At 38.9% G+C, this 25,096-nt stretch overlaps 2 protein-coding genes across 2 annotated transcripts in view; both read left to right on the forward strand.

Annotated features, from left to right (window-relative positions):
- Window positions 1–5,135, forward strand: part of C1qtnf3 (C1q and tumor necrosis factor related protein 3) — a 20,252-nt gene extending 15,117 nt beyond the window's left edge. Inside the window, exons 4-6 of the mRNA XM_013018530.1 lie at window positions 3,526–3,550; window positions 4,179–4,278; window positions 4,976–5,135. Of these exons, the coding sequence (XP_012873984.1) occupies window positions 3,526–3,550; window positions 4,179–4,278; window positions 4,976–5,135 (285 nt within the window). The remainder of the gene's footprint in view (window positions 1–3,525; window positions 3,551–4,178; window positions 4,279–4,975) is intronic.
- Window positions 5,136–9,652: 4,517 nt separating this feature from the next.
- On the forward strand, window positions 9,653–24,567 carry Amacr (alpha-methylacyl-CoA racemase). The gene is made up of 5 exons (XM_013018656.1): window positions 9,653–9,918; window positions 12,959–13,102; window positions 14,100–14,260; window positions 18,920–19,106; window positions 23,237–24,567. Exons 1-5 carry the CDS (start codon window positions 9,672–9,674, stop codon window positions 23,650–23,652), a joined length of 1,155 nt encoding a protein of 384 aa, XP_012874110.1. The 5' UTR covers window positions 9,653–9,671; the 3' UTR covers window positions 23,653–24,567.
- Window positions 24,568–25,096: the final 529 nt, after the last annotated feature.

Genomic DNA, 25,096 nt, shown 5'->3' on the forward strand with positions numbered 1-25,096 from the left:
CTAGCCTTGAGCTGAAGAGCTGAGGGACAGCGCCCAGGCCCAGAGTTCAGGCCCCACGACCAGACCCCCCCCCAAAAGAAAAGCTGGGAGTAGAGCTGTGGCTCAAGTGATAGAACAGTAGCATTTCACACAAAAGCTCAGTGCCTCTGAGTTCAAGCCCCAGTACCGGCATGTGCACGTGTACGCACACTCGCGCACACACACACACAGAAGAAAAAAAGAATCTGCATATCTCAACATATTATTACTTCATTTTATAGCTGTATGTACAAGTATGTACCTTAATCATTTCCTTATGACTAGACATTTCAATTGTTTCTAGTTTTTTTGTCATTAAAAACAGAGTTGTAGGCACTAGGAAGGTGGCTTGGTGGTAGAGTGCTTGCCTTGCATGCAGAGGCCCTGGGTTCGATTCCTCAGTACCATATATGCAGAAAAAGCTGAAAGTGGTGCCGTGACTCAAGTGGTAAAGTGCTAGCCTTGAGCTGAAGAGCTTAGGGACAGCACCCAGGCCCAGAGTTCAGGCCCCATGACCAGCAAAAACAAACAAACAAACAAACAAAAAGTTGTAATGACTAATTTTGAACATCTCATTTTTTAATTGAACATATAAATGCATCATAGGCTAACATCCTGGGAACAGTTTCTCTGTAAGGATTGTATCAATATATTCATACAATGGACATTTAGGAGAGCCCTTTTCCTTATGACCTCATCAATAGTGAACTTTCAAATGTGTGTCAATTTAAAAATGCCATTTAAGCTGAGTGCCCGTGGCTCAAACTTATCATCCTAGCTACTCAGGGGGCTGAGATCTGAAGACTGAAGTTCAAAGCCAAGTCAGGCAGGAAAGTCTCTGAAACTCTTATCTTCATTTAACCACCAAAAAAAGAAGAAAGAAGGAGAGAAGGAGGAGGAGAAGAAGAAGGCAGGAGGAGGAGGAGAAGGAGGGAGGAGACGATGGAGGAGGGAGGAGGAGGTAGAGGAAGAGGAGGAGGAAGAAAGAAAGAAAGAAAGAAAGAAAGAAAGAAAGAAAGAAAGAAAGAAAGAAAGAAAGAAAGAAAGAAAGAAAGAAAGAGAAAGAAAGAAAGAAAGGAAGAAAGACTTTAAGAAAGAAGCCAGAAATGAAGGTGTGGCTCAATAAAAAGCTCAGACACAGCACCCAGGCCCTGAGTTCAAGTCCCAGGACTGGCACAAAAAAGAAAAGAGAAAAAAAGAAAATCTGCTTAAAGCTTGTTTACTTTGAAATAATTTACAAAAGTATCACAGTGCCTCTGTAGAAACTCTTCATACTCTACACATTTTCCCCCAGCAAAGACTGATGACAGCAAATGCTGTATCTCAGTTCTGCTCAAGGGAGCATCTATTCAGTATCTTCACTTTAGAATCATCTTTTTCCATCATGACATTTTCCTTGGTTCTCACATTTGCTGCCCTCTGTCCTCAGAACCCTCATCTAGTCCCTAAGCTGCCGGCAAATGACTCAGCCTGTCCTCTGCCAATTTGCAGTACTCAACACGTAGTTTTGAAGTTTTCTGGTTTGTTTTTTCAGTATCCTAGTTTTGTAGAAAATCAATACTTTAAACAGTTTTCTTTTTATTTTTCATTTTTCCTTGTTTCTCTGCATAGGTGCATTGGTCATGTTAGGTTTATACAAATGCTTTCATGCTTCCCTGGATTGGTTCTTCTACCCAATGTGAACCAAAATAAACTGATCTTGTGAGATGACAGATGTGGTCTTCTGAAGTACTTCAATCAGTTTTAAACATGCTTCTGTGATTTTTCTGCTCTGAAGGTTTATATTTTTCTGTAATTTATTTGTTAAATAACTGCATATATACCTGGCAAATGGTTTCATTGAGTTCAGTGGCTTTGTATTCAAAGTCTAAATATTTAGCATTTTAGTTGGCCTTGGGTTGGATGTCCTTGTGATGAAGCAATTGCCACTTGATTTCTGTAATTCATTGATTAAACTTCACAACAGATTGCAAAATGGTTAACTCATCCTTTTCAAATCTGGGGCTGAGGTAGAGAAGGCTGATATTTCTAACCAAAGCAATACAATGGGCCGACAGCCGACAACCCTAGTGCACTTATGTTGCCAAGGATTTCAACACCTCTGTGTGTGTGTGTGTGTGTGTGTGTGTTCAAGCTTTAGCTTGAACTCAGGGCCTGGGTGCTGTCCCTTAGCTTTTAAATTCAAGGCTAGCACTCTGTCACTTGAGTGCTAGCTTTATTTCTGATGTGTGCTCATTAATTGGAGATAAGAGTCTCACAGACTTTCCTGCTCTAAGTTACTTCAAACAGTGATCTTCAGACCTCCACCTCATGAGTAGCTAGATTACAGGTGTGAGCCTTCAGCATATCTTGTCCCATGCTCATTTAGTTCTGTATTTTCAATTATAGGTATTTTATTTATTCATTTTCTGGTTTCTTAGTTTATTCTTTCTGAATGATTTCTGTAATCTGCTTTTGTAGCATTCATTATTTTTTGGAGAAGGGGAAACAATCTATTTTCCCTGTCATTTTTATCTTCTTTTTAAGACATTGAAAATTGTTATGTGTGTATACATGTAAAATGAAAATTTGTAAAATACAAAAACTCACAACTGAACCCTTTGAAGTACTTTCATTAAGTTGTTTTACCTTTTAATCTATGGGCCAATTTTAGGCATATGGATAAAATGAGTAATTTTGATCCCTTATTCTTTGTTTCCAGCACATGGAATAGAAAGCATTGTTATTTGGTTTGACTTACTTCACAATTAGATGGTATAATTCTATGTTACTCAGTTGTATCTTTAAAAAGAAATAGAGTCATGCAATGCTTTTTCCCGCTTTCTTTTTTTTTAATAGATATTTCTGAGTTTCTCTCTTGCAAGGCTAGTAGTTAAAAATAACATAGAGCTTGATGACTTACATTTATTCATCTTTCCAAAATATACTCTCAACTTCAATATCATTTAAGAGTTGAGAGGGTTTCTCTTTTAGTGTGTATGTTATTGGATTATTAGTCATTCGATGAAAGAAAAAAAAAACTTCTATGCTGGCACTTAAAGCATATTGGGTTATACTGAACTGCTTCCCATTCCATAATGGAAATGAATGATTCTTGTAAGAAAACACACATCTTAAAAAATGTTAGTTTTTCAGATGAGTAGGTTACAGAATTAATAACAATGATGTGTTGCTAAATTCACTGATTTATAACTAATGATATAAGAAATGACCAAAAGCATTTCATTAAATATATGCAGCATTTACTATATGTTCCAATCTATCCTTTTATTTGAGCTGACCCACAGATCTCTATATCTTGTCATCATGGACAAGGCAGTGAGTGAGACAGTTAAGGTGAGGTAGACATCTTCCTTTAAAGACGTTGTGTTAATCTTATTAGGGAAAGCTGAGAAAGCTTGACTAAGCTCCTTAGTTAGTGCTGTTACTCTGATATGATGTTTATCTGAGTAAACTGGCCTTAGGGGTCCCTGGAAAAATTATTTTTAAAAACTTTGTCTTTAAAAGTTTCAATTTTTTAAATGCTTTGAAGGTGAGAATAAAGGGATCCCTACATAAATAAAGGCCAAAAACTATCCAAAAGAGCCAAGCTACAGGATCAGCTTAGGAACTGAACAACCAATGAATGGCTAAAGAACACGTGGTAATGGAGTATTACTCAGCACAATAAATAATAATGAAATAATTTAATTTGCAGGAAAGTAGATTGAACTAAGATCATGTTAAGCCAAGCTCAGAAACACAAATACTGCATATGCCTCATATGTGGAATCTAGATCTTAAAAGAAAAATTGTCAAGATTACAAAAAGGGACAATTTGGGGGAGAAGCAGTAGGAGGAAGAAGAGAGAAGAGAGGGGGATAGGAGGCTGAAGAGACCAAAGTACATTGTGTGTGTGTGTGTGTGTGTGTGTGTGAAAACAGCATAATGAGACCCACTAAGTCCTAAAAGGGAGTAAGGGGTTAAGAAAAAGTAAGAGGGATTTATTTTTTATTAGATTACATTAAATGTGTGCAAATATGACCGTGAGACTCCTTTGTTCAGTTAACTTACACCAATAAAAAAGAACATAAGAAGTGTGACTTCATTTGACATTCTTTTTAGATCTTCTGTGTATAATGCATTTATAAATATGAAGGTAAATGTTTGCCTTTTTTCAGGTGTGTATTTCTTCACCTTCAGCATGATGAAGCACGAGGATGTTGAGGAGGTATATGTGTACCTTATGCACAATGGTAATACAGTCTTCAGCATGTACAGGTGAGTGGTCTTTCCTGTCACAGGTCTCGTCTATGTTGCAGAGAAAGTCCACTGACTTGCATGGAACTTGATGTGAGCCTCCATTTATCATAGGATGAATCTGTGAAAGGCAGGTTGATGACACCTTGAGCTAATTACCAGAGTACAAAATTGTAGATTAGTTAGGGCAAGTATAACTGCTGTAATAAAGACTCAATGTAATGGTTCCACCAGAGTAGAGATTTCCTTCCTTTTCATACGACAGTCCAGGGCAGGTAGTTTGAAGAGGATGGTGAGATGGGGTAAGAGAAAGAGAGCTATCCTCTACAAAGAAGTCTACAAGAACCCACACATCAAAGTGGAGCTGTGGCTCACGTGGTAGAGTTCCAGCCTTGAGTGAAAAGCTAAAGACAGTGCCCTGGCCTGGTGTTCAAGTCCCACTACTAGCACAAAAACAAACACCTCCCCACCACTCCACCCCCACCCGCCAGACTTCTCCCTATGGATTTCATGGTCATGTGAATCACTGTCATTCATGTGTCAGGTAGTTGTAAAGGAACAAGAAGGAGTGTTTGTGAGCAATAGGAATGGCATGTGTTATTTCTGCTCATATGCTATTTAGAAAACCACACAACCATACCTAAATGCATGAAAGAAAGGCTGCAGAGATTTTGGTGAAAGCAAAAACTAAGTCGTTTTGCTTCCTTTTTCTTTCCAGCTATGAAACAAAGGGGAAATCTGACACATCCAGCAATCATGCAGTACTGAAGCTGGCCAAAGGGGATGAGGTTTGGCTGCGAATGGGCAATGGTGCCCTCCATGGGGACCACCAGCGATTTTCCACCTTTGCAGGCTTCCTGCTCTTTGAAACTAAATAAACAGATGAAGAGCAGAGCTCCATGTTGGGGAAGACTTGTTGCTGAGCTGGAATTGTGATCTGAGGAATGTTGAAGTTGTGGGTTTAAAGTCTGCATAAAAATACCGGTCACACTGCTAGTCATGCTACAGTTACACCAATAACGTTGGATGACTCAGGAGAATAAAGCACAAAAAGAGTCTTTCCAGATGACCTTGAGAATGTACTCAGTATCTTTATCATTACTTCCTGAGGCACCTCAAGAAAGAATTATTCCATGATGCATGTTGGACATAATTATTCTTAACAGAGAAATCATATGCAAAAAGTTTTGGTGATCTTGTTTCAATTTATATCAGCTTTCAGGAATGTCTGAAGTTTTGAGCTCATTATTCTTTGCAACATTTCAGAGGATAGGATACAGTTATCATCCTATTCTGGGGCATGTATAAAGGCCTTGCACTAGAAACTACATGTGGGAAGTGAAACTTTTCATCTGGGGGTAGGTAATAATATTCTCAAGTGAAGTAAAGATCTTTTAGTATTGATGATGCTCATAAATAATTGATTTTCCCTTTTTATTTTTTAACAGCTACTTCTGCCATGACACTTTTACTTGTAACAGCTTGAACTTTGGGCATCAAAATCTTCTCACAATCCAGAATTGTGAGATTTAGACATTGGATTTTTTTTCCTCTTTGCAATGGTATTTCTTGGATTGTAATAGATTTTTTGTTGACTCCAGGATGCAGAACCTAGTATAGTTTGATACAGGATAGATGTTGTCACAGTACTTTTTTAAATTTGGAAGTTATTTGGATATATTTATATTTTACACACACTATGCTATGTTGAAGGGGCTGTAAACTATATTAAGCACAGCCAGACCAAAGGATACAAATATAAGAGTATGCTATTCAAGAGACATACAAAATATCTTATGCTTCTATTCACTAAAGAACTCTTACAGCTTCCTTTATTACTGTATTTAATGTTCACAGAGTAGTTTGATATACAAGGTATTGTAGGAGGTTCCACTTGGCTTTTGTCTTTGTCTATCTAAAAATATATTCTCAAAGGATTAAATTTGCCACCAAAATATATCATAGGAATATGCCATAAATTTTGAAGATGTTGCTTCAGATAGTACCTCATATTTTTTTGGTGCTGAACACAAGCTCTTTCACATATTAAAAAGCACTCTCCCTCAGTACCCAAATGCATTTACTCTAGACAAAGAATGTATCATTGCAATTTTTGTTTATCCTGATATAAAGCATATTTAAAATGCTATTGTGATATGTCTATCTGAAAAATATAATTAATTTCCTCTAAATAATGAGACCAACAATTTGAATTTCCATACAGATTTTTAAAGTATGGATTTTTTTTTTGTATTTGGTTTTCTGACAGCTAGTGGCAGAGAAAGCTAAATAGAACTACAAACAATAGAAACAAACAAGACTACCAGGCTCAGTTCATCCAGATCTTTTCTTTCTAAACAAACACGCTTAAATTTTCCTATTATCCACATATAATGCTCTAATGTGTTTCATCAGAAACATTTTCATGATTTTTGTATACTTCTCCTCAGTAGCGTATGGAGTCATGGAGTTGAGGTTTACTGTGATCAATTATCATAAATATTTCACAGAAGCGATTTGCCAATGGCTAATACAGTGTTATTTGTTGACCTAAGAGATTTTTCTATCCAAATAATGTACACTACCTAATAAATGCCTTATAGAAAGACTTTGGCCTGGCTTGAGATAAAAAACTACAGCAAGAAAAATGTAATAAGCATACGTAGAAATAAACACACCTTTGTTAAATGCATTGTTTTCTATTTTTAAAAAATGCAGAAGTCATATAATTGCAAGTAATATACTTGCCACAAAGCAAAATCTTTTCATGTAGACAATATGAATAGTCATGAAAAACGGTGATGGTCATTATGTCTACCAAAAGCTCCATTTTGAAGTTACTTTACTTTTATGATTTCCAATATTTAAGAAATATCTCTCAGGGCTGGAAAGTTGGCTCAGTGGTAGAGGGCTTGCCTTGCATGCATGAAGCCGTGGGTTCAATTCCTTAGCACCACATAAGCAGAAAAAGCTGTGGCTCAAGTGGTAGAGCACTAGCTTTGAGCTCAAGAGCTGAGGGACAGTGCCCAGGCCCAGAGTTCAAACCCAGGACTCACTAAAAAAAAAGAAATATCTCTCAGTGGATGGGTCTTTATTACATACCTTGAGTGTTTCTATAATCATGCCTAATTATAGTTTTCACCCTAATAGATACCCAAAGTTTGATTGTAAGCAGATGCAAAGTGTCTTGGACTTGCCAACTCATTCCAGGGGTAAAAAAAATAACTCATGAGGAAGATGGGAGCCAGCCTAAATAATGAATAATATTCTCACCATTTTACCCATGATCATAATTACCCAACAGTCCACTTTTACCTGAGCTTTTGTTTCCTGAAATTTCAATTGCATGCAGTTAAGTGAGATTTTGAAATATGACAGAGAAGATTCCAGAAACAATGCTTAAGATTTGAATTGTATATCAAGACTGAGTAGCACAATGAGGTCACATTCTGTCTTACTCAATCCTCCAGGAATAAGAATCATCCTTTTACCCAATATATCTACACCCTAGAAGCCACTAGCTGTCTCATTCAAATTGACTATCTCTTCACAGAAATGTTTGTATAATCCCAATATTACTTAACAAATGAAAAAAACTATTATTAAGATACCAAGAGCCATGATACTGGGAATTCTTGTATGCATATACCAAAAAGAAGTCATAAAATTCTTCCTTTAAGTGAAAAGGTGGAAGTTCTCAAAAAAGGGAAGAAAAAAAAAACCTCATAAGCTCAGGTAGTTTAAAACTATTGTAACAATGAATCTTCTGTCTACAGAATTGTAAATGAACAATAAATGCATGTTAGTTTTGTTTATTCATCTTAAGCCATGTTAAGTCATGGCCATACTCTATGGTAAATGCTCATTTGGATGGATACATTTGTGTATGTGTGCACAAGCAAAAACATACTATATATGTGCTTTGCATTATCTGATACAGTAAAGGAATTTTGTAAGAGCATATTATTTTATGGGAATTTGATGATGAGAAACAGAGAAGCCACATTTTGAGAGGTTGAATTGAGAGTCTTTATTAGAAAGCTGGTGACTGCGAGCAGGCACATGTCCCCAATAAAACCTGCAGCCTTGAATCATGCACTTAATACTGTTCGAAAATTGAGCCATGAGGGTTATAAAGAAAGCAGAAAAACAATCTCAACAAATCAGATCAACTCTAATGGACAGCTGAAGAGGGACACCGTGATGACCTGAGGAGAATCAGGAGATGCAAGGCATGATGCAAAAGATGGCTGAGGTGCTGTGGCCTAAATAGGGTCATGGTCAGGGGCCAGGATCACAGGGAGCTGGAGAGTTCAAAGAACGTTCAAAGAGTCTCGGGAGTTCATGGTAGGTCCGGTAACCTATAGTCCAAGTCCTTGACCCTGCCTCTAGGAATTCAGGTGAGCCTACATCTTGGTGTGTGTGGGGGGCGGCACAGGATTTCACCTCTAAGTTTTTAGAAAGTCTCCGGCATCCATCAAGATACCAGTTAGACCCAGCATCCATAGTTCAATAGCTTGAAACAAAAGCTGAAATTAAAGACAAAATTCAAACAAATTCAAACAAGTTAGACTGTGCAAATGTTAATTCCAAAGGATGTGGCAAGAATTGACAAATATCTACCTAAGTGCAAAATATTGTGTTTCTCTGGACTACTATGACACTTTTATTATCTTTATGTAGCTGTACCAAGAGCTTATATTGAACATGTCAGTTTAATGCATCTAGATCATTCTTCCCCCTCATTCTAACTCCATCTGTTCAACCACATCTATATTCTCAATGTTTCTAGTTCCAGTTCCCCTACTTCTATTTACTATATTGACTGCATTCTCCCAGCGTTCTCTTCATTTGTCTATTCCCTCCCTTTTACCTCACCCACACTGACACCTTAAGTTCCAGCTTCTTGGTATTCATTTTGTGAGGCAGGTTAGTTGTTCAAATGAATTACACCATTGGAATTCTCCCTTGCATATAGCATGTTAGCTAATGTGTCTGTGTATATATGCATATGACCCTGTATAGGGTCATATATACTTGTAAACTATATCTAACTTACACATATGAGAGAAAGCATGTGTCCTTTGTCTCTCTAGGCCTGACATACTTCGCTTAACAGCCTGACATACTTCACTCAGCAGTGAGCAGAATATATGTGAGGTCGGTGGCAAGCTTGAGCCCCCAAGTCACCGGTGCAACTGAGCACTTCAAGGTGGAGCACTGCAGAGTAACAGAGGAGGATTCGGGAGCCAAGACAGGAAGTGCGCCACGCCAGTGCGCACGCGCCGGTGGGGAGGGGGGCGGAGCGGAGGGGCCGGCTCGGGTGCAGGCGCGGCGCCGGCCGGCCGGCCGGGCCTGTTTAGGCCGGCCCAGGTCAGGGTGGGGGTGCGGTCTTCTCCCGGGCGGGGGGCACCATGTCGCTGCGGGGTGTCAGGGTCGTGGAGCTGGCCGGCCTGGCCCCGGGTCCGTTCTGCGGGATGGTGCTGGCGGACTTCGGGGCGCAGGTGGTGCGCGTGGACCGCCCCGGGTCCCAGGGCGACGTGAGCCGCCTGGGCCGGGGCAAGCGCTCGCTGGTGCTGGACCTGAAGCAGCCGCGCGGCGCGGCGGTGCTGCGGCGCCTGTGCGCGGGCGCCGACGTGCTGCTGGAGCCCTTCCGCCACGGTGAGCGTGCGCGTGCGCGGGCCGGGCCGCGGTGAGCGTGCGCGGGCCGGGCCGCGGTGAGCGTGCGCGTGCGCGTGCCGGGCCGCGCGCGAGGCGGGCGGTCCGCGGAGGGCCGTGCGCCGGGCCCGCGAGCGCCCCGCCGGGCCGCGGAGCCTGCGCGTCCCCGGCGCCGCCCCCTTCGCAGCCCGTCTAGGCCATCTGCTGGCTTCTCGGTGCTGTAGCTCTCCCCGCTTGACACGACCTTCTCCGGAGCTTGAGTCTGGGATGCCGCCGTCGCCCTGGTTCTCCTTTGGCTTCTAACTCGTCGCTACCCCTTCCCTATTTCCCCTTCCCTCCTCTCTCTCCCTTTCTTCCTTTGCACGCTCTCTCTCTCTCTCTCTCCCTCCTTTTCTCTCTCTCTCTTCTTCCCTCCCACTTTCTTCTTCTCCCTCTGCCCCGCCTCCTCTTTCTTTTCTCTGTTTTCTCTCTCCCATCCGCATGTCTCTCTACCTCCCATTATTAAGTATTCGAGCGCCTGAATCTTAGGTGTATCTAGTGGAAGTCGTAGATTCTCTGGCTGGGAAACTGCAATGTAGGAACAAATCATGTATGTTTTGAGGTGCTCTAGTTCTCCAAAGCAATCCATGGATCTCGCGCTTCACCTTCTCTACCTTAAATGCTGGGCCTTCCCAAGCTCCAGCTTCAAGCTCATTTTATTTACTTCGTCTTCGGCTCCCACGAGTCTACTGATCCATTCCCATTGCTCACATTTTATAGACAGATAAATAACTATAACAACTTGCCCCTAACTGCTATACCACTTGAGCCATGCATGCAGCCAGGTTCAGCCTGGACTGGAACCTCCATCTTCTGGTCTCCAATTCCTGATCATCGGGGATTACAGACTGAACCACAGTATCTGGCCTTCCTTTCCTCCTTTCTGTATTAGTGTTACCTCAGGGAGTGCGGCTATTCACCCGGCTGTCAGAATCAGAATCCTATGCTCCAGTCTTCTTTTCCTTGCACTGATAGCAAGCTACTCATTCTTCCTCCTTACCATGCCTTGGAATTCTTTCTTGCCACTCTACTGCAACCAGCTTTGATGCTGCTACAGCCTTTTAAACTGGTATTTGAGTTCTGTCCATTTTCAGATAGCAAAGGGAGTAATCTTGTTGAAGTACAAGTCCAAAGGATTGCCTAGTAGATAACAGAGAGGCAGTAAATTTGGCCAATGAATGGAATTCCAGTAGGACTCTAGACATTGTCAGCACAACTAGTTTAGCCCTCAGCCATAGCTGAGCACTTGAAGCACAATTAGTATCATATCATAATGCCCTATTTAAAGATGAAGGCGAATGAGCATAATTAAGTAGTCTGTCTTGTAATGAACTAGAAGCTACTATTGTAAAGGTTTTGACTAAAAGCAAAAAGTTTATAAGATACTGCCGCTGTTACAAATAAGAACATAGCAAGTTGGGTAGGCTGAAAGAGAAGTTCAACTCATTATAAGTGGCTAATTCAACCATAATTTTAATAATGAGTAGGCCTCAGTGGCAGGGAAATAGTTTTTATTAATGGTATTAGTTAATCCATCTACCTACCTATCTACACAAGAAGATAGATCCATGTATATTCATAAAATCTAGATTGGTGGATGATTACATCACTTCTGTGTTTTGTCATATTATTAGAGCTACCAATCCTACACAATTACTGTGTCATGTACTGAATCCTGTGTGTGTGTGTGTGTGTGTGTGTGTGTGTGTGTGTGTGTGTGTGTGTTGGTCCTAGGGCTTGAACTCAGGGCCTGTAGTCTGTCCCTGAGCTTTTTTGATCAAGGCTATCACTAAACCACTTGAGCCACAAGTAGTTAATTGGAGGTAAGAGTGTCATAGACTTTCCTGCCCAGGTTGGCTTTGGGCTTTGATCCTTAATAGATAAGATTGTAGGCATGAGCCATCATCCCCAGATAATTCTGACTACTTTTAATCCCTAGATATTTCAGATGTCAGTTATCTTGGTTTTGTGCAATAAAATATACTTGTTAATAGTCTGTGACCTTTCAGGTGCTCTTGTAACTAATCTTTCTTTCCATGGAACTTGATGAGACTTTTGTGAAAGTACTTGAGGGACCCGGGGAACAAGCATGCTCTCAGTCCTGGGGCAGGAGCTCTTAAGCTCCATGGAAGATGATTATATCTGTATACAAGGACAGCACGAGAGAGGAAGTGGTAGGCACTAGAGTGAGCATGGGAAGGGAAAAAAAAAGAAAATTCCTTTGAGATTGCTTGGGTATGCCTCCAGTGCCAGAAGACACATCCAGGGGCAGAAGCCAACATTCCAGAGGAGGGACCTCATTCTGGGGGCCCTGACCTACTGGAAACCTGCTGTAAGCTGTCAACCTAAATGATAGAGCTTCTCCAAATAAATACTATTTATTTGGGAACAGAAGAGCACTGCAATGAGAATATTATGCAATAGCAAACTGACCATGTTCAGAAAGCATAAGGCCAGTACTGGGGCTTGAATTCAAGGCCTTGGGTTTTTGTACTAGAGCTTGAATTCATGGCCTCAGGTTTTCTGTTTAGCCTTTTGTTTGGCTGGTGCTCTACCACTTGAGCCACACCCCTACTTTCACAAGGGGAAGTTTTTGAAGATAAAATGAAGATTACATAAAATATGTCAAAACACTAATCTTTGACTAGAATATGAGGTGAAGCCCTTTCTGAGCAAATGTCCCTACAAAAGTTTTATTTGTATAAGATTGCAGTGGCCCTTAGATAAAGTTATATAAGATAGTCTTCTGTGAAGAGTACTTCTTAGGCATCCATGCACGAGATCACCTTCCTTCATAACTCCCCAACTTTATTTTTTATTAGAGCTTAATGAAGATAAGCTCTAATAAAATAAAGAGCCTCTATTTCAAGTTTCATAAAGCTGCAATGAATGTTTAGTAGTATTACTGGTAAGAGTAACATTTTATGGTAACTTTAGAGAAGGAATCATCTCCATCTTCAATTTATCCTCTCTAAAAAAAAAGAATTATTCTATTTTTCTTAAGGTGTCATGGAAAATCTGCATCTTGGGCCAGACATTATGCTGCAGGAAAATCCAAAGCTTATCTACGCAAGGCTCACTGGATTTGGTCAGTCAGGAAGTTACTCTAAGTCTGCTGGCCATGACATCAACTATTTGGCTTTGTCAGGTATGTTGAAAAATAATTTTTCTACTCTTTAAGTATATCCCCAATCATGATTTACAGTTACATAGTTTAATGAAAATTTTTAATAGTGAAGGTTTAAATACTTACCAGAATAAATGAGGAGAGCGTGGTGGTTTAATATCAATTGGTTTGGATTCTTAGAACAGTCATTCTCAAGCTTTTTCTCCATCTCAACCCATTTAAGAGGTAATAGATGCTTGCTAGAAAAATTTCTTCACTACATTTGTGAAGTCAGTTTTCAGACAAGCCTCTGTAAGGACACAAGCAAGTCTGTGTTAGTAGGAATGATTACTATATAGTCTGAAAACATTGATATAGTTTAATTCAGACATTGCTCCATAAGAATTACTTTCTGAGTCATTGTTTCCAAATTCTATGGACATTAGAAAAAGCTCATAGTTTTCAGGTCCCACTGTTACTTTATTAGGATTTATTTATTTTTTTAATTAGGATTTTTGCCTATGAGAGCGTATCTTAGAATGTCCTAATTCTAGACTTGTAAGAACTCTGTGTTGTTGACTACAAGTAATCTCATTTTTTCTGTGAATATTCATTTAAAGAGTGAGGAAACTAGGTGAATATATAATTCACTTTTTTATCAATTAAAAAAATAAATCACTTTTTAACATATGAATCTTTTCTTATGTCTCTTTTTAGTAAGAATGAGAATGCATTATACTGTTTTAAAGCTACACAATCAAATTCATAGAAATATTTTTATTCCCCTCCTCCAAAATCAATGAATGAAAACTTGGCTATAACATTTGAGAGTATTAGTTGGGATAAAGGTTTTGAAAAACAAAAAAATACAGAGATGCTTTTAAGGGAGAGCTTGCTTAAAAGTAGACTGTGTGAGTTTGAATTTTAAAAAGCATTTTGTACTAGCTTTCATTCAGATCAGTGACTAGATATTTGCTATTCCTGTAAGAGTTCATGTATTTTCCTTTAAGAGACACTGAATTTGTTTTTAACGGTGTAGGTGTCTTGTCAAAAATTGGCAGAAGTGGTGAGAATCCTTATGCACCATTGAATCTCCTGGCGGACTTTGGAGGTGGTGGGCTCATGTGTGCATTGGGCATCATGATGGCTCTCTTTGAACGCACAAAATCTGGCAAAGGCCAGGTCATTGATGCAAACATGGTAAGTATTAATTGAGAGCAATAGTAGGCCTGCTGCTTGTTCTTGAGTATGATACATGGCTACCTCAAATAGTTTTCTGAGTAAGAAAAGAGAAAAACCAGGCTTAAAGTTTGAATCCTACTCAGCGAGGTATCCTTTTCTTTAAAATAACTTTACATTGCCCAAACTATCAGAATGTCATATTGCAGTCACCTGTGGAGTCAACTCTCTCTGTATGCTCTGTGACTCATCTCTAAACTAATGCTAGATTTAAAGGATATTCCAGATATAAATTCACTGGGACTTAGTGATGGATTAGCAGATAGGGAAGAGGTAGGGAATCAAATATGGTGTCTGTATTTCTGGATCTGATGATATGATGGATGGCTGTGCTAGCCTCCTAAGGGAAGACTGCTGAGGGATGAGGCGGGTGGATCCTAGTCAGGAGCACATGCAGCTAACTTCCTTCCTCCTAGTTCTGCCATCTACTGGCTGTGATCTTGAGAGGAATTTGATTCTCTATACCCCAGTTTGTCTTATAAAACAAATAATAACATTTATTCTGTACTTAAGTTCTTTTACAAAGCAGATAATAATACTGCAGCATTGTTAGAGAAGTAAATGAATTTGTACGTTATTCAGTGTGTATATACTGCCCAGAATAGAGCAGGCACTCTGTGTTAGTTGCTATGACTTGTTTTTTTTTTTCCCTAAAGTAAAGAAATTCAGTTTTGCTCATGTCAAGTCTAAAGTGACTCTCTGATATCCAGGTGGGATAGTTAAGATTAGAGACTGAAAGCAGATTTTGGAGTCATTTGGGAAGAATCTGGGAACCAGGTGAGACTGTGGTCCCCTAGGGAGAGAACAGAACAGCAGTGTGTAAAGAATGGGTAGGCAGATGAAGAAAAGCCAGGGCTGAGAAAGGCCAAGTGGACAACCAGAAGGAAATGTTGTTATCACAGAAAGAAGGAGAAAGGATGGATACCCCAAGAGCTTAAAGACAGAGTGGTGCAAATTGAATAAGGTACTGCTGACTGCAAAGTCCATCTCACCTTGAAATCTCCTCAGCTCACAGGTGACTGATTGCTTCCTTTTTCTTCTTTACAGATGAACCATACTCAACCCTGTCCTGTGTCTGTGTCTTATAATGCCTTCATGTGGTACAGACCACATTATCTTATTTTTTTTTTGTCCATCTATGGAGTGTATTTCAGGAAGCTGCCCCTGGCCAGTCATAGCTGCAGCCTGAAATAGTAACAGCAGCACCAGCTTCACACTGCACCACCAAGTCAGGACTTGGAGTCTCACTAATGGCTCCCTTCCTTTAAACACACAACTTCTTGGGCATAGGGGCTGCTTCTTTGAAAATTTTAAGGCCTCAGGGGCTAACTGCCTTCTTCCAAAGCTGGAGGCTGAAAGGGTCAGAAGCCTTGCTCTATAGAGATTCAGCCCCAAGTCCCTCTCCTTCCTCCGTGAACACAATCTGTGCCACCAAAAGAAATCAGCTAAGAACAGGAAAGGGACCCTCAAAGGCTCCATACTCATCCAGTTACAAATGGACAATTTATTAAATATATATGATTGATCCTCTGTAGTCAAATATAAGGAAAGATTTCTGTTTTCATCAGAAGGTATCTAATCTTAATTACCTAAGGATTAGAAGATACTGAGTTTTTAGCATATGTGAAAGTGTGCTTTTTAAGGGTGCATGCTGGCATTAGAAGATCTTTAGTGCTGGCTAATTACTCAAGGTCAGAAGGGCAGCACAGCACATTTACCACTTTCTTAGTGCTGTGAGTGCTTGAGAAGCTGATTAGGGAAAAGTAGGTGCCTGTTTATAGCCCAGGGTTTTAACAGCCAGAGTCTTTGGCCCAGGCAGTCCTGGGATGAAGTGAAGTCTATCTTTTAACAATGCTGTTTGGTGTTTTTTGAAACTATGGGCTTAAAAAGCAGACAAATAAGAAATATACTCATTGCCTTACTCATATAACTATAACCCCTCTGTACAGTATCTTTACAATAAAAATATATACTATATCAAGTATTTGTTGAATGGACTAAGAATTAAAGACTAAAGTCAGAAAAAAACAGACAAATAAACAAATGTGGAAATATGGGGTGGATAGTTTTGCTAACGTCTAGGAAGACTACCTGATCTGGGGATACTGTTAATTGCACGCAGGCTATTGGCTTACATGATAAAAATGGTATAAAATGTTGGTGGACACTGAGGTTGCTGTTTGCCTGTGTCATGTAGCTCTCAACAGGCTGTAGGCATGGCATGTGGATGGATATGGGGAATAATATGGACCAAGTGCTGGAGTAGCCACAGCTACTCAACATAGCTGATAAAAGGATTAGTACTGCTATGTCTCTTATTCTTTGGCCCATTGTGATGCTCAGTGCATTTCATTGATGAAATAGAACCGATTTGTGAGTTCAAGGTTAACTCAGAATCTAAAAACTTTCCACAGTCTTTAACCTGAATGTGAGTCAGAGAATCAGTATTCAGAACTCTCTTGTGAAAATTGTGACTATATTACTTGCTTTGAGTACACTTGGTTATATCTCAGTTGACTTTGTGATGCCCAGACCTGAGCAGAAAACAAGAGCTTGGTTTATAGTGGGTACAAACTTGTTAGGAATTTTAGGAGCAGCCCCAAATTAAGACTCACGTACAACAGTAGTTCTTAAACTTGTGTGTCAACTGCAAAGAGAAAGGGGAACCTTTTAAGTTTAGTAATGAAAGCAAATGAGCTGAGTTTTGTTGTGTCAGAATTTAGTCTAAGACGCATCTAATTATAAATTTAGCATAAATATATATTTAAAACAGTGGACATAATTATATTTTCCATATATATGTCACTGTGTGTGTGTGTGTGTAAAAATATGGTTAAGATTTTTGTAACCAAGACTCAAAAATAAGCATCACTTGTACAGGCCACCTACACAAAGGCAAGTACAAATCAGGCTCTGTGTACCATTAAGTGATATTAAGTAATATCTATGTACACAGTGACTAAATTGGTGATGATAAATGTCACAACCATAAGTTCAGGCACACCTGAGATTTCAAGACAGAATTTAAAAAGCCATGATGAATCCAAAGAAGTACTTTGTGTTTGTCTCACAGCCAGGAACTGAGAAATTTCGTGCTTACTCAAATGAAACCTTTTCTTAGAAACTCAGGAACAATAATGTAAAAATGGTCATCTCCTTGAAACATTAAAATCATGAGAATTATAAAAACCTGTGAGGATAGAAAGTTTCCTATGTAAGAGGCCAGTGCTCCTGGCCTTTGGTCTTGAGCTTACTAACTTTCTGCTGAACCGTGAAATAACAAGACCAGTAGGTGTCATAGCTATGGTTATTATAAGCTCATTCTTTTTTTTTTTTGTTTTGTTTTTGTTTTTTTTAATTTAATTTAATTTTATTTGTGAACATACTGTACAGAGGGGTTACAATTACATGGGCAGGATAATGCATACATTTCTTACCAAGCATTGCAGCCTCCTCCTTTGGTTTACCCTTCACATCCCTTCCCAGCCTGCCCCCTCCCCCCCAATCCCAGTCCTTCTCCTTCCCCCCCCTTCTCCCCCCCACACACCGACGTTGTAAAGCTCATTTTGGACATGACAACTTGTACTTCTCATTGTTGCAACAGGTCCACCTGTATCCTTAAACAACTGGATTTTCCCCATCTCCTCCACAAGTTATACTGACATCAAATATAGTGAAAGCAGGGGTTATACTGTGGGGGAGGGACATACAAAGCAACAAAGAGATAATCTTATAAATGCGTTAGAAACACATGCATGAAAGAAAAAAACATTAAAATACATATCTGAGGGTTCATTTTCCTGACATCACATTACTGACCTTTGCTGCTTGACTCATACATATACTAGATATTGCAAATAAGGGAAACCATGGGACCTATGTTTCTTTGGGCCTGGCTTACTTCACTTAATATAATTTTTTCCAAGTTTTTCCATTTCCTAACAAATGGGGCAATGTCATTCTTTCTGATGGAGGCATAGAATTCCATTGTGTATATATACCACATTTTCTTGACCCATTCATTATAAGCTATTCTTGAGCTAAGTGGGCAGCCTTATCCACCTGCCATCCATACTGGTAATGCTTATTTAGTAACCTATTAGTGATCATTAAAAATGATATATTAAATACTGGTATATAGTTTTCTTGGGATTGAAATCTAGTTAGAATAGGCTAAAGTTACCTGTAATGTGATTTACCTATAAAGTATAATACTTTTCTTCGAATATTGTTTATGAGTTGTTTTTACCCATAAAATGGGTAGATTTTCAAAATACCTTTGATGTATTTATAACTTCTTATCATGGCAAGTTTGAACATACAGGAAATAATATAGTAAATTTCCATGTACCTTTATGTGGCTTCAAAAGTCATCAAATTTTGCCTTTTACCTGGGAATAACAACAGTAATTCCAAGTTTCAAAGCATTTCTTGACCTGAACAATTTTATTCTATCGTCAAACCCCTTTGTGGAAATACTTCAGAAGTTGTAGATTTTGATACAAGTTGTCATCTACTTTAAGATAAATGATGTTATCTCCAATTACAAACCTCAATAGACACTAAACCTGTTCTTTACTTGAATTGCCTGGATTTATGATGTGTTGTGCTTCTTCAAAGGTGGAAGGAGCAGCATATCTAAGTTCTTTTCTGTGGAAAACTGAACAAATGGGATTGTGGACACAGCCTCGAGGACAGAACTTGTTAGATGGTGGGGCACCATTCTACACAACTTACAAGACAGCAGATGGGCGCTACATGGCTGTTGGAGCAATAGAACCCCAGTTCTACCAGCTGATGGTCAAAGGTTGGTAACCACCCAGGCTTGCATCCCCCTTCTGCTGTGGGTGTTCTTTAGCTTCTATTTGAGGACCTTTTTAAATTTTGTATCTCTTCATGTATATCTGATTTTCTGATTAATCTGATTAATCTAACGATAGCCATCAGTGTATTTTTTTTGTGAGGGCACTTTCTCTATCTTTTGAATGACACTATAAAATAACTCCGAATTTTAAGAAATAGCAGTCCCTTTTGAGAGATGGATATTCAGTGATTTTATTAATTTCATACCAAGAGTGATGAATTGTTATCTTGTGCTTATATGCCAGGGTCTTTCTTATTCTTCCCCAGCTCTTTTTCTTTGATAGATGTCTCTTATGGTACAGTGTCAGGTGTCACTGGAGCATTGGGAGGCTTTCAATAGTGAGGTTCTGTTGGCTAATGCTACTGTCACTTGCTGCCTCTGTCATTTGCTTGTCTTAAAAATTCTTGTCTTTGGGTACGCTGTCACAGCAGGCAGGAATATTTGACATCTCTTCCTTAAATAAAACAATTGAACTGGTGTTATTTGTCCCTGTGATATATTTAAATTTGAAGTTCCCTCTGAAGATAATTTAGTATCTGAGAAGTTTTAAAATATACTCTGAGCCAGGTGCTGGTGGCTCATACCTATAATCGTAGCTACTCAGAAGGCTGAGATCTGAAGATTAGGGTTTGAAGCCAACCTGGGCAGAAAAGACTGTGAGACTTCTATCTCTATTTATCCCCCCCCCAAAAAAAATAAACCAGAAGGGGAGCTGTAGAATGCTAGCCTTGAGCAAAAAAGCTCGGGGACAGCATGGGGACCCTGAGTTCAAACCCCAGGACCAGCACAATAAAATAAAATAAAATACTCTGAAGAAGCTAGGTGTTGGTAGCCCACACCTATAATCCTAGCTACTCAGGAGGCTGACATCTAGAGAGCAGGAATAGTGTCACCACAAAACTCACCGGGGTCTTACTGAAATTCACTTTATTGAGATGTGTTTAGATTTTTTATTTTAGTGTAAAGATGCTGTACAGAGGGGTTACAGTTACATGAATAAGGGAATGAGTACATTTCTCGTTGAACATTGTTACCCCTCCTTTGTCTCCTATATCCCTTCCCTCCCCCCTCTCCCTCCCCCCCCAACCAAGTTGTAAAGTTCATTTCTAACATAGTGTCTTTGAGTCTCATTGATTTTTATTGCAGACTTTGAAGGGTAATGAAGAAGTTGTATCTGACAGGCTTTTCTTTAAATTTCTGTTCTCATTGCTATTAGATGGGCACTGATTTTTGAAGGGCCTTATTCTGCTATTCCAAATGTGGCCTCCTCTCTTTGATGTATCTTCCTCTCATTTAAAAATATATGATTGTTCATTGAATGTCTACACTCTACCTCAACAATTAAACCATCATAGAAATGTTAAAAATGATGCAAGACCTTTCCCCCCATACTTTATTTCCTTAAACTCTTCCACTCCTGAGTACCTTCTTATGGGTTTTCTCCTCTGAGCCTAAGCTTTGTAATCCCTTTTATTTTTCCCACATTTTTAGTGGCATCAATGAGTGATAGAAGGGAGTTTCTTTTTTGACATGTCCACACGTGTGTACAATACACTTTGACAGACTCACTCCCTCTGTTATTCTCCCTCTTCCCCTTACTCCCTTCTCAAACTAATTTCAACAAGCTTCATTGTTCCATTTTCACACACAGACATCAGTATCTTGGCCTTGGACATCTACTCTCACTCTCCACATTCACCTTTTCCCCTCCCACTAGTAACTACACTCTAGAAATGACTTGTTTTACATTCCTATCATTCAGTTTTCTAGTATTTGCTAATCAAAGGGATGTCACTGTGGTATTTCACATATGGAAATGCAGTATTTTAATCAGATTAACTCACCCTGTACACTGTCCCCATCCCTAATACCCTTCCTTATTATACAGCTTTCAGTGGGTTTTATTTTGCTATCTTCATTCATGAAAGCAATATATTTTGGTGTTGCTCATCCTCTAATCCCTTGGATTCTATTAGTCCCCTCTCTTTACATCCTTGACCTTTTGTGATAGCCTTGACTTGACCTGCCCTCTCCAAAGTTCCTGAGATTTTCAGTTTCAGGAGGCACAGTGTTAAATAAGCTGTTACATAATACATATAGTCCAGGCCAAAATGCCCTACCATTGTATTGCTTTTACTCTATTATAACTAATGCTTTAACTTATCACATATAACTTCTCTCTCAGCCAAACCTACTGCATAAACCCCAGGTCAATAATGATTTTGTTGAAGTGGTACTAATTATATACCCTTAGGTTCTGAGATTTTTTTTTTGAGGTTATGCTTCAATTTAGCTCTTCATTAACTAACCATAAATACACAAGTTTTTAAAAAGATACAAACTTCACTGTACTGTGTGGCTGCTGTTTTGTGGAACAAATGAATCTGTAAACAGAATATGTGATGATTGAGGATTAAGATTTGTAGTACAATCAAGTAAAACAATGGAAACTTTGAAAAGTTTTTTTTAATTCAAAATTTAATGTATTATATAATTTCTTTTTTCTTTTCTTTTTCCTGTGGTTTATCCCCCGTTGTCACTGTATTTGATTTTGGTACCCAGAGTATTGTATGTATATTTATCTGGAAAGGAGACAACAAAATAGTGAGACAAAGGACAGAGTGCAAAGCAATGCAACAGTGATGCTCACAAGACAATATGTTGGAAATGAACAGAATATGTTGGGAAAGTAGGAGAAAAATGAGGGAAGGGGTAACAAGTTTGACAAGAAATCTACTCACTACCTTACATATGTAACTGTACATTACCATGACAATAAAAATTTTAAAATATTATTAAAAATATACAATATAACAAATATTGGCAAGGTTGTAGAGAATTGGAAACATCTGTATTATTGGTAGGATATAAGGTCTCACAACTGCCGTAGAAAATGATATGACAGTACCTCAAAAACGAAATGTAGAATTACTATGTGATCCAAGGGTTCTGCTTCTGGGCATATAATCAAAAGGATTAAAAGCAGGGACTCTAACAGATAATTGTAAGCCTGAATTCTTGGCAGCATTCACAATAGTCAAGAAGCAGAAGCAATTTAAGAGTTCATTGACAGATAAATGGATAAACAAAATGGTATATACATGAAATGGAACATTAAGCAGCTTTAATAAGGAAGGAAATTGTGACATGAAGCAATCTGAATAAAACTTGAGGAAATTGTTCTATGTGACATTACTCTCTTATCAAAAAATTAAATTCAGGAAGATAGACATGCTCAGATCATTTACATCAGATTCCAGGCAGGAAAAATAATCCGAAAACATTTTATAATGAGCTGTTTATGTAACATATTGAGTACTGATTGGCAACAAAAATGATAGTTATATGGATAAGCTTTCATGCAGAATAAAGTCTAAAAATCTTAGTCTCAGCTGCCTACCTGTTCTTTACTACTACACAGCCTGCCAGGCTCTTAGTTCACCAACAAAAGGTGCAAGGGATATTACTTAGGGTTACCAATCTTGAATTTAATCATTTATCTTGGCTGAGATAGTCATGTGTAAAATTGCTCAATTTGTATTTTTTATAGGGCTTGGGTACATTATATAAAAGGTGGAGTGATTTTAATTCAATAAGACAGATAATTCTATCCTGAGAAAATTTTATTTGTGAAAACCTTACAGAAGAGAAATCAATTTCTGGGAAACTAGGCCATTGAAAACAGACTACTTTTGCAGAAATGTCAGTAAATAGCACGTGACAGTGACACAGCTGGTTCCAAGTCACTGTGGCTACCACCATCCCTGTGCTCTTTCGGCCATTGGTTCCAACTTCAAACTGACCATAATTTTTTCTACTAATTTGAGAAACCCTACAGAACATTTTATTTTGGATACAATGGCAAGCCCAAAATTCATTTACATTGAATATCCCTCTACCCAAATCATAATTTTTTAAATTACAGACTTAAAAAAATATTGTTATTATAAAGGTGATCTACATGGGTTACAGTTACAAAAACCAGGCACAATGAGTACATATCTTTTTGGACAGTGTCACTCCTTCCCACACCAAAGCATAATAACATAAAAAACTGTATTTTTCCCTCTCAGGACTTGGTCTAAAGTCTGACGAACTTCCCCCCCAGATGAGTACAACTGATTGGCCAGAAATGAAAAAGAAATTTGCAGAGGCATTTGCAAAGAAGACCAAAGAAGAATGGTGTAAGATCTTTGATGGCACAGATGCATGTGTGACCCCTGTGCTGACCTTTGACGAGGTCACCCATCACAGTCACAACAAAGGACGCGGTTCATTCATCACCAACGAGGAGAAGCATGTGAGTCCTGGTCCTGCACCTCTGCTGTCCAGAACCCCAGCTGTCCCTTCTGTCAAAAGGGATCCTTTGGTAGGAGAACATACTGAAGAGGTACTCAAAGAATTTGGATTCAACCAGGAAGAGATCGATCAGCTCAAGGCAGATAGAATCATTGAAAATAAGAAGATGAAACTAAACTCCAACTTGTAGGCACTAAAGTGAATTTGAATGTCACATTTACACATATAATTGTATGTGTGGAAATATGTAAGAAAAGTAATGAACTGATCAATTATTGTAATCCAGGAACAACTGGTGACTAATTCTACACTCATGATTGCATTCTAAGAAGTAATTTAGGGCTAAACATGTATTTTTGCAACATTGGTGTTTGAATTTAGGGCCTCATTTGTTAGGCAGGTACTCATCACTTGAACCATGCCTCCAGCATGCTTTAAAACATTTTATGCACTTCATATTAATTTGTGTCAGGTTTCCTGCCTTCACTTTTACTTGATAAACCATATTTGTTGATATTAAAATGCTTATAACATATTTTTAAAATAATTAGTATAACACATTTCTATTAAATAAAGCCTCTATCTTCTGAAAGTAAACTGTGCTTTTAAGTTTACAGTGGTTTTCAAGAAAGCTGTTTGCATATTTAAATAGCATTTTCTGATGCATTGGAATATTAGTAGCTCTACTGTTTATCCAAATGCATGCCCTTAGAAAAGTTTGACCCCCGTTAGTTTCAGAAGGAAATCATTCTGTTAGTATCAGAGCATTTGAATGTTAGTAAATGTTCTGGAGGTTTCTTCCAGAAAACTTTTCCCCTAGAATGCTCTACTGAGTGCTGGATTCTATCTAGTGGGGGCTTGTTGGCCTGTTCTTTCCTGGCTGTACTGAGCTTTCTCTTCCTCAGTGAGCTGTCCCATCATCCATTTGGAAGGCTGCTTGGGTCTACCTACTCTCCCACTCCTCCTCCCATTTTCATCAGCTCTCCCTCTGCCCTGGAAGTCTCTCTGTTTAATCAAGTGAAAATCATGATAAACAACAACTTGCTTTTTTAAGCCTTATTTTTATTTTTTGAGACAGTATCTTGCTATGTAACTCAGACTGGCCTCAAACTCATGATCCTTCTACCTTAGTCTCCCAGAGCGCTGGGATTATAGGTATGTCCACTCCCCTCCCCTGGCCTCAAGCCCAATGGGGTGGGATAGGGCAAGGCAACAATTTTTTTTCAATTTACTGTCATTTTGGAGGTGATAAACAGTGGGGTTACCTTTACATACATTGGGAAGTAAGTACATTTCCTTTCACACAGTGTCATCTGTTCCCTCATTCTCTCCCATTCCCTCTCTCCCATCTCCACCCATGAGTTAGATAGCTCCCTTTCAGCCAGTGCGCTCCACTGCTGCGCTTTTCATCCTCCCTCAGATGTGGATGTAAATAACTGCATATAAAGTAAAGAATACAGATTCAATAAAACAAATTGAGAAAAAAGTTCCGTGTTCCATATCTTTAGAGTTTACTGCAGTATGTACATTATTTTATATAGATATGAGGGTACGCTTCTGTATTGCACCTTTGTGATTCTCTCCTAACACTATCCTCTTTTGGTCTCACTGTATGTGAGTATCTGGAATTCTGT

The sequence above is a fragment of the Dipodomys ordii genome, unplaced genomic scaffold, assembly GCF_000151885.1.
Source record: "Dipodomys ordii isolate 6190 unplaced genomic scaffold, Dord_2.0 Scaffold41, whole genome shotgun sequence".
NCBI classification, from domain to species: domain Eukaryota; kingdom Metazoa; phylum Chordata; class Mammalia; order Rodentia; family Heteromyidae; genus Dipodomys; species Dipodomys ordii.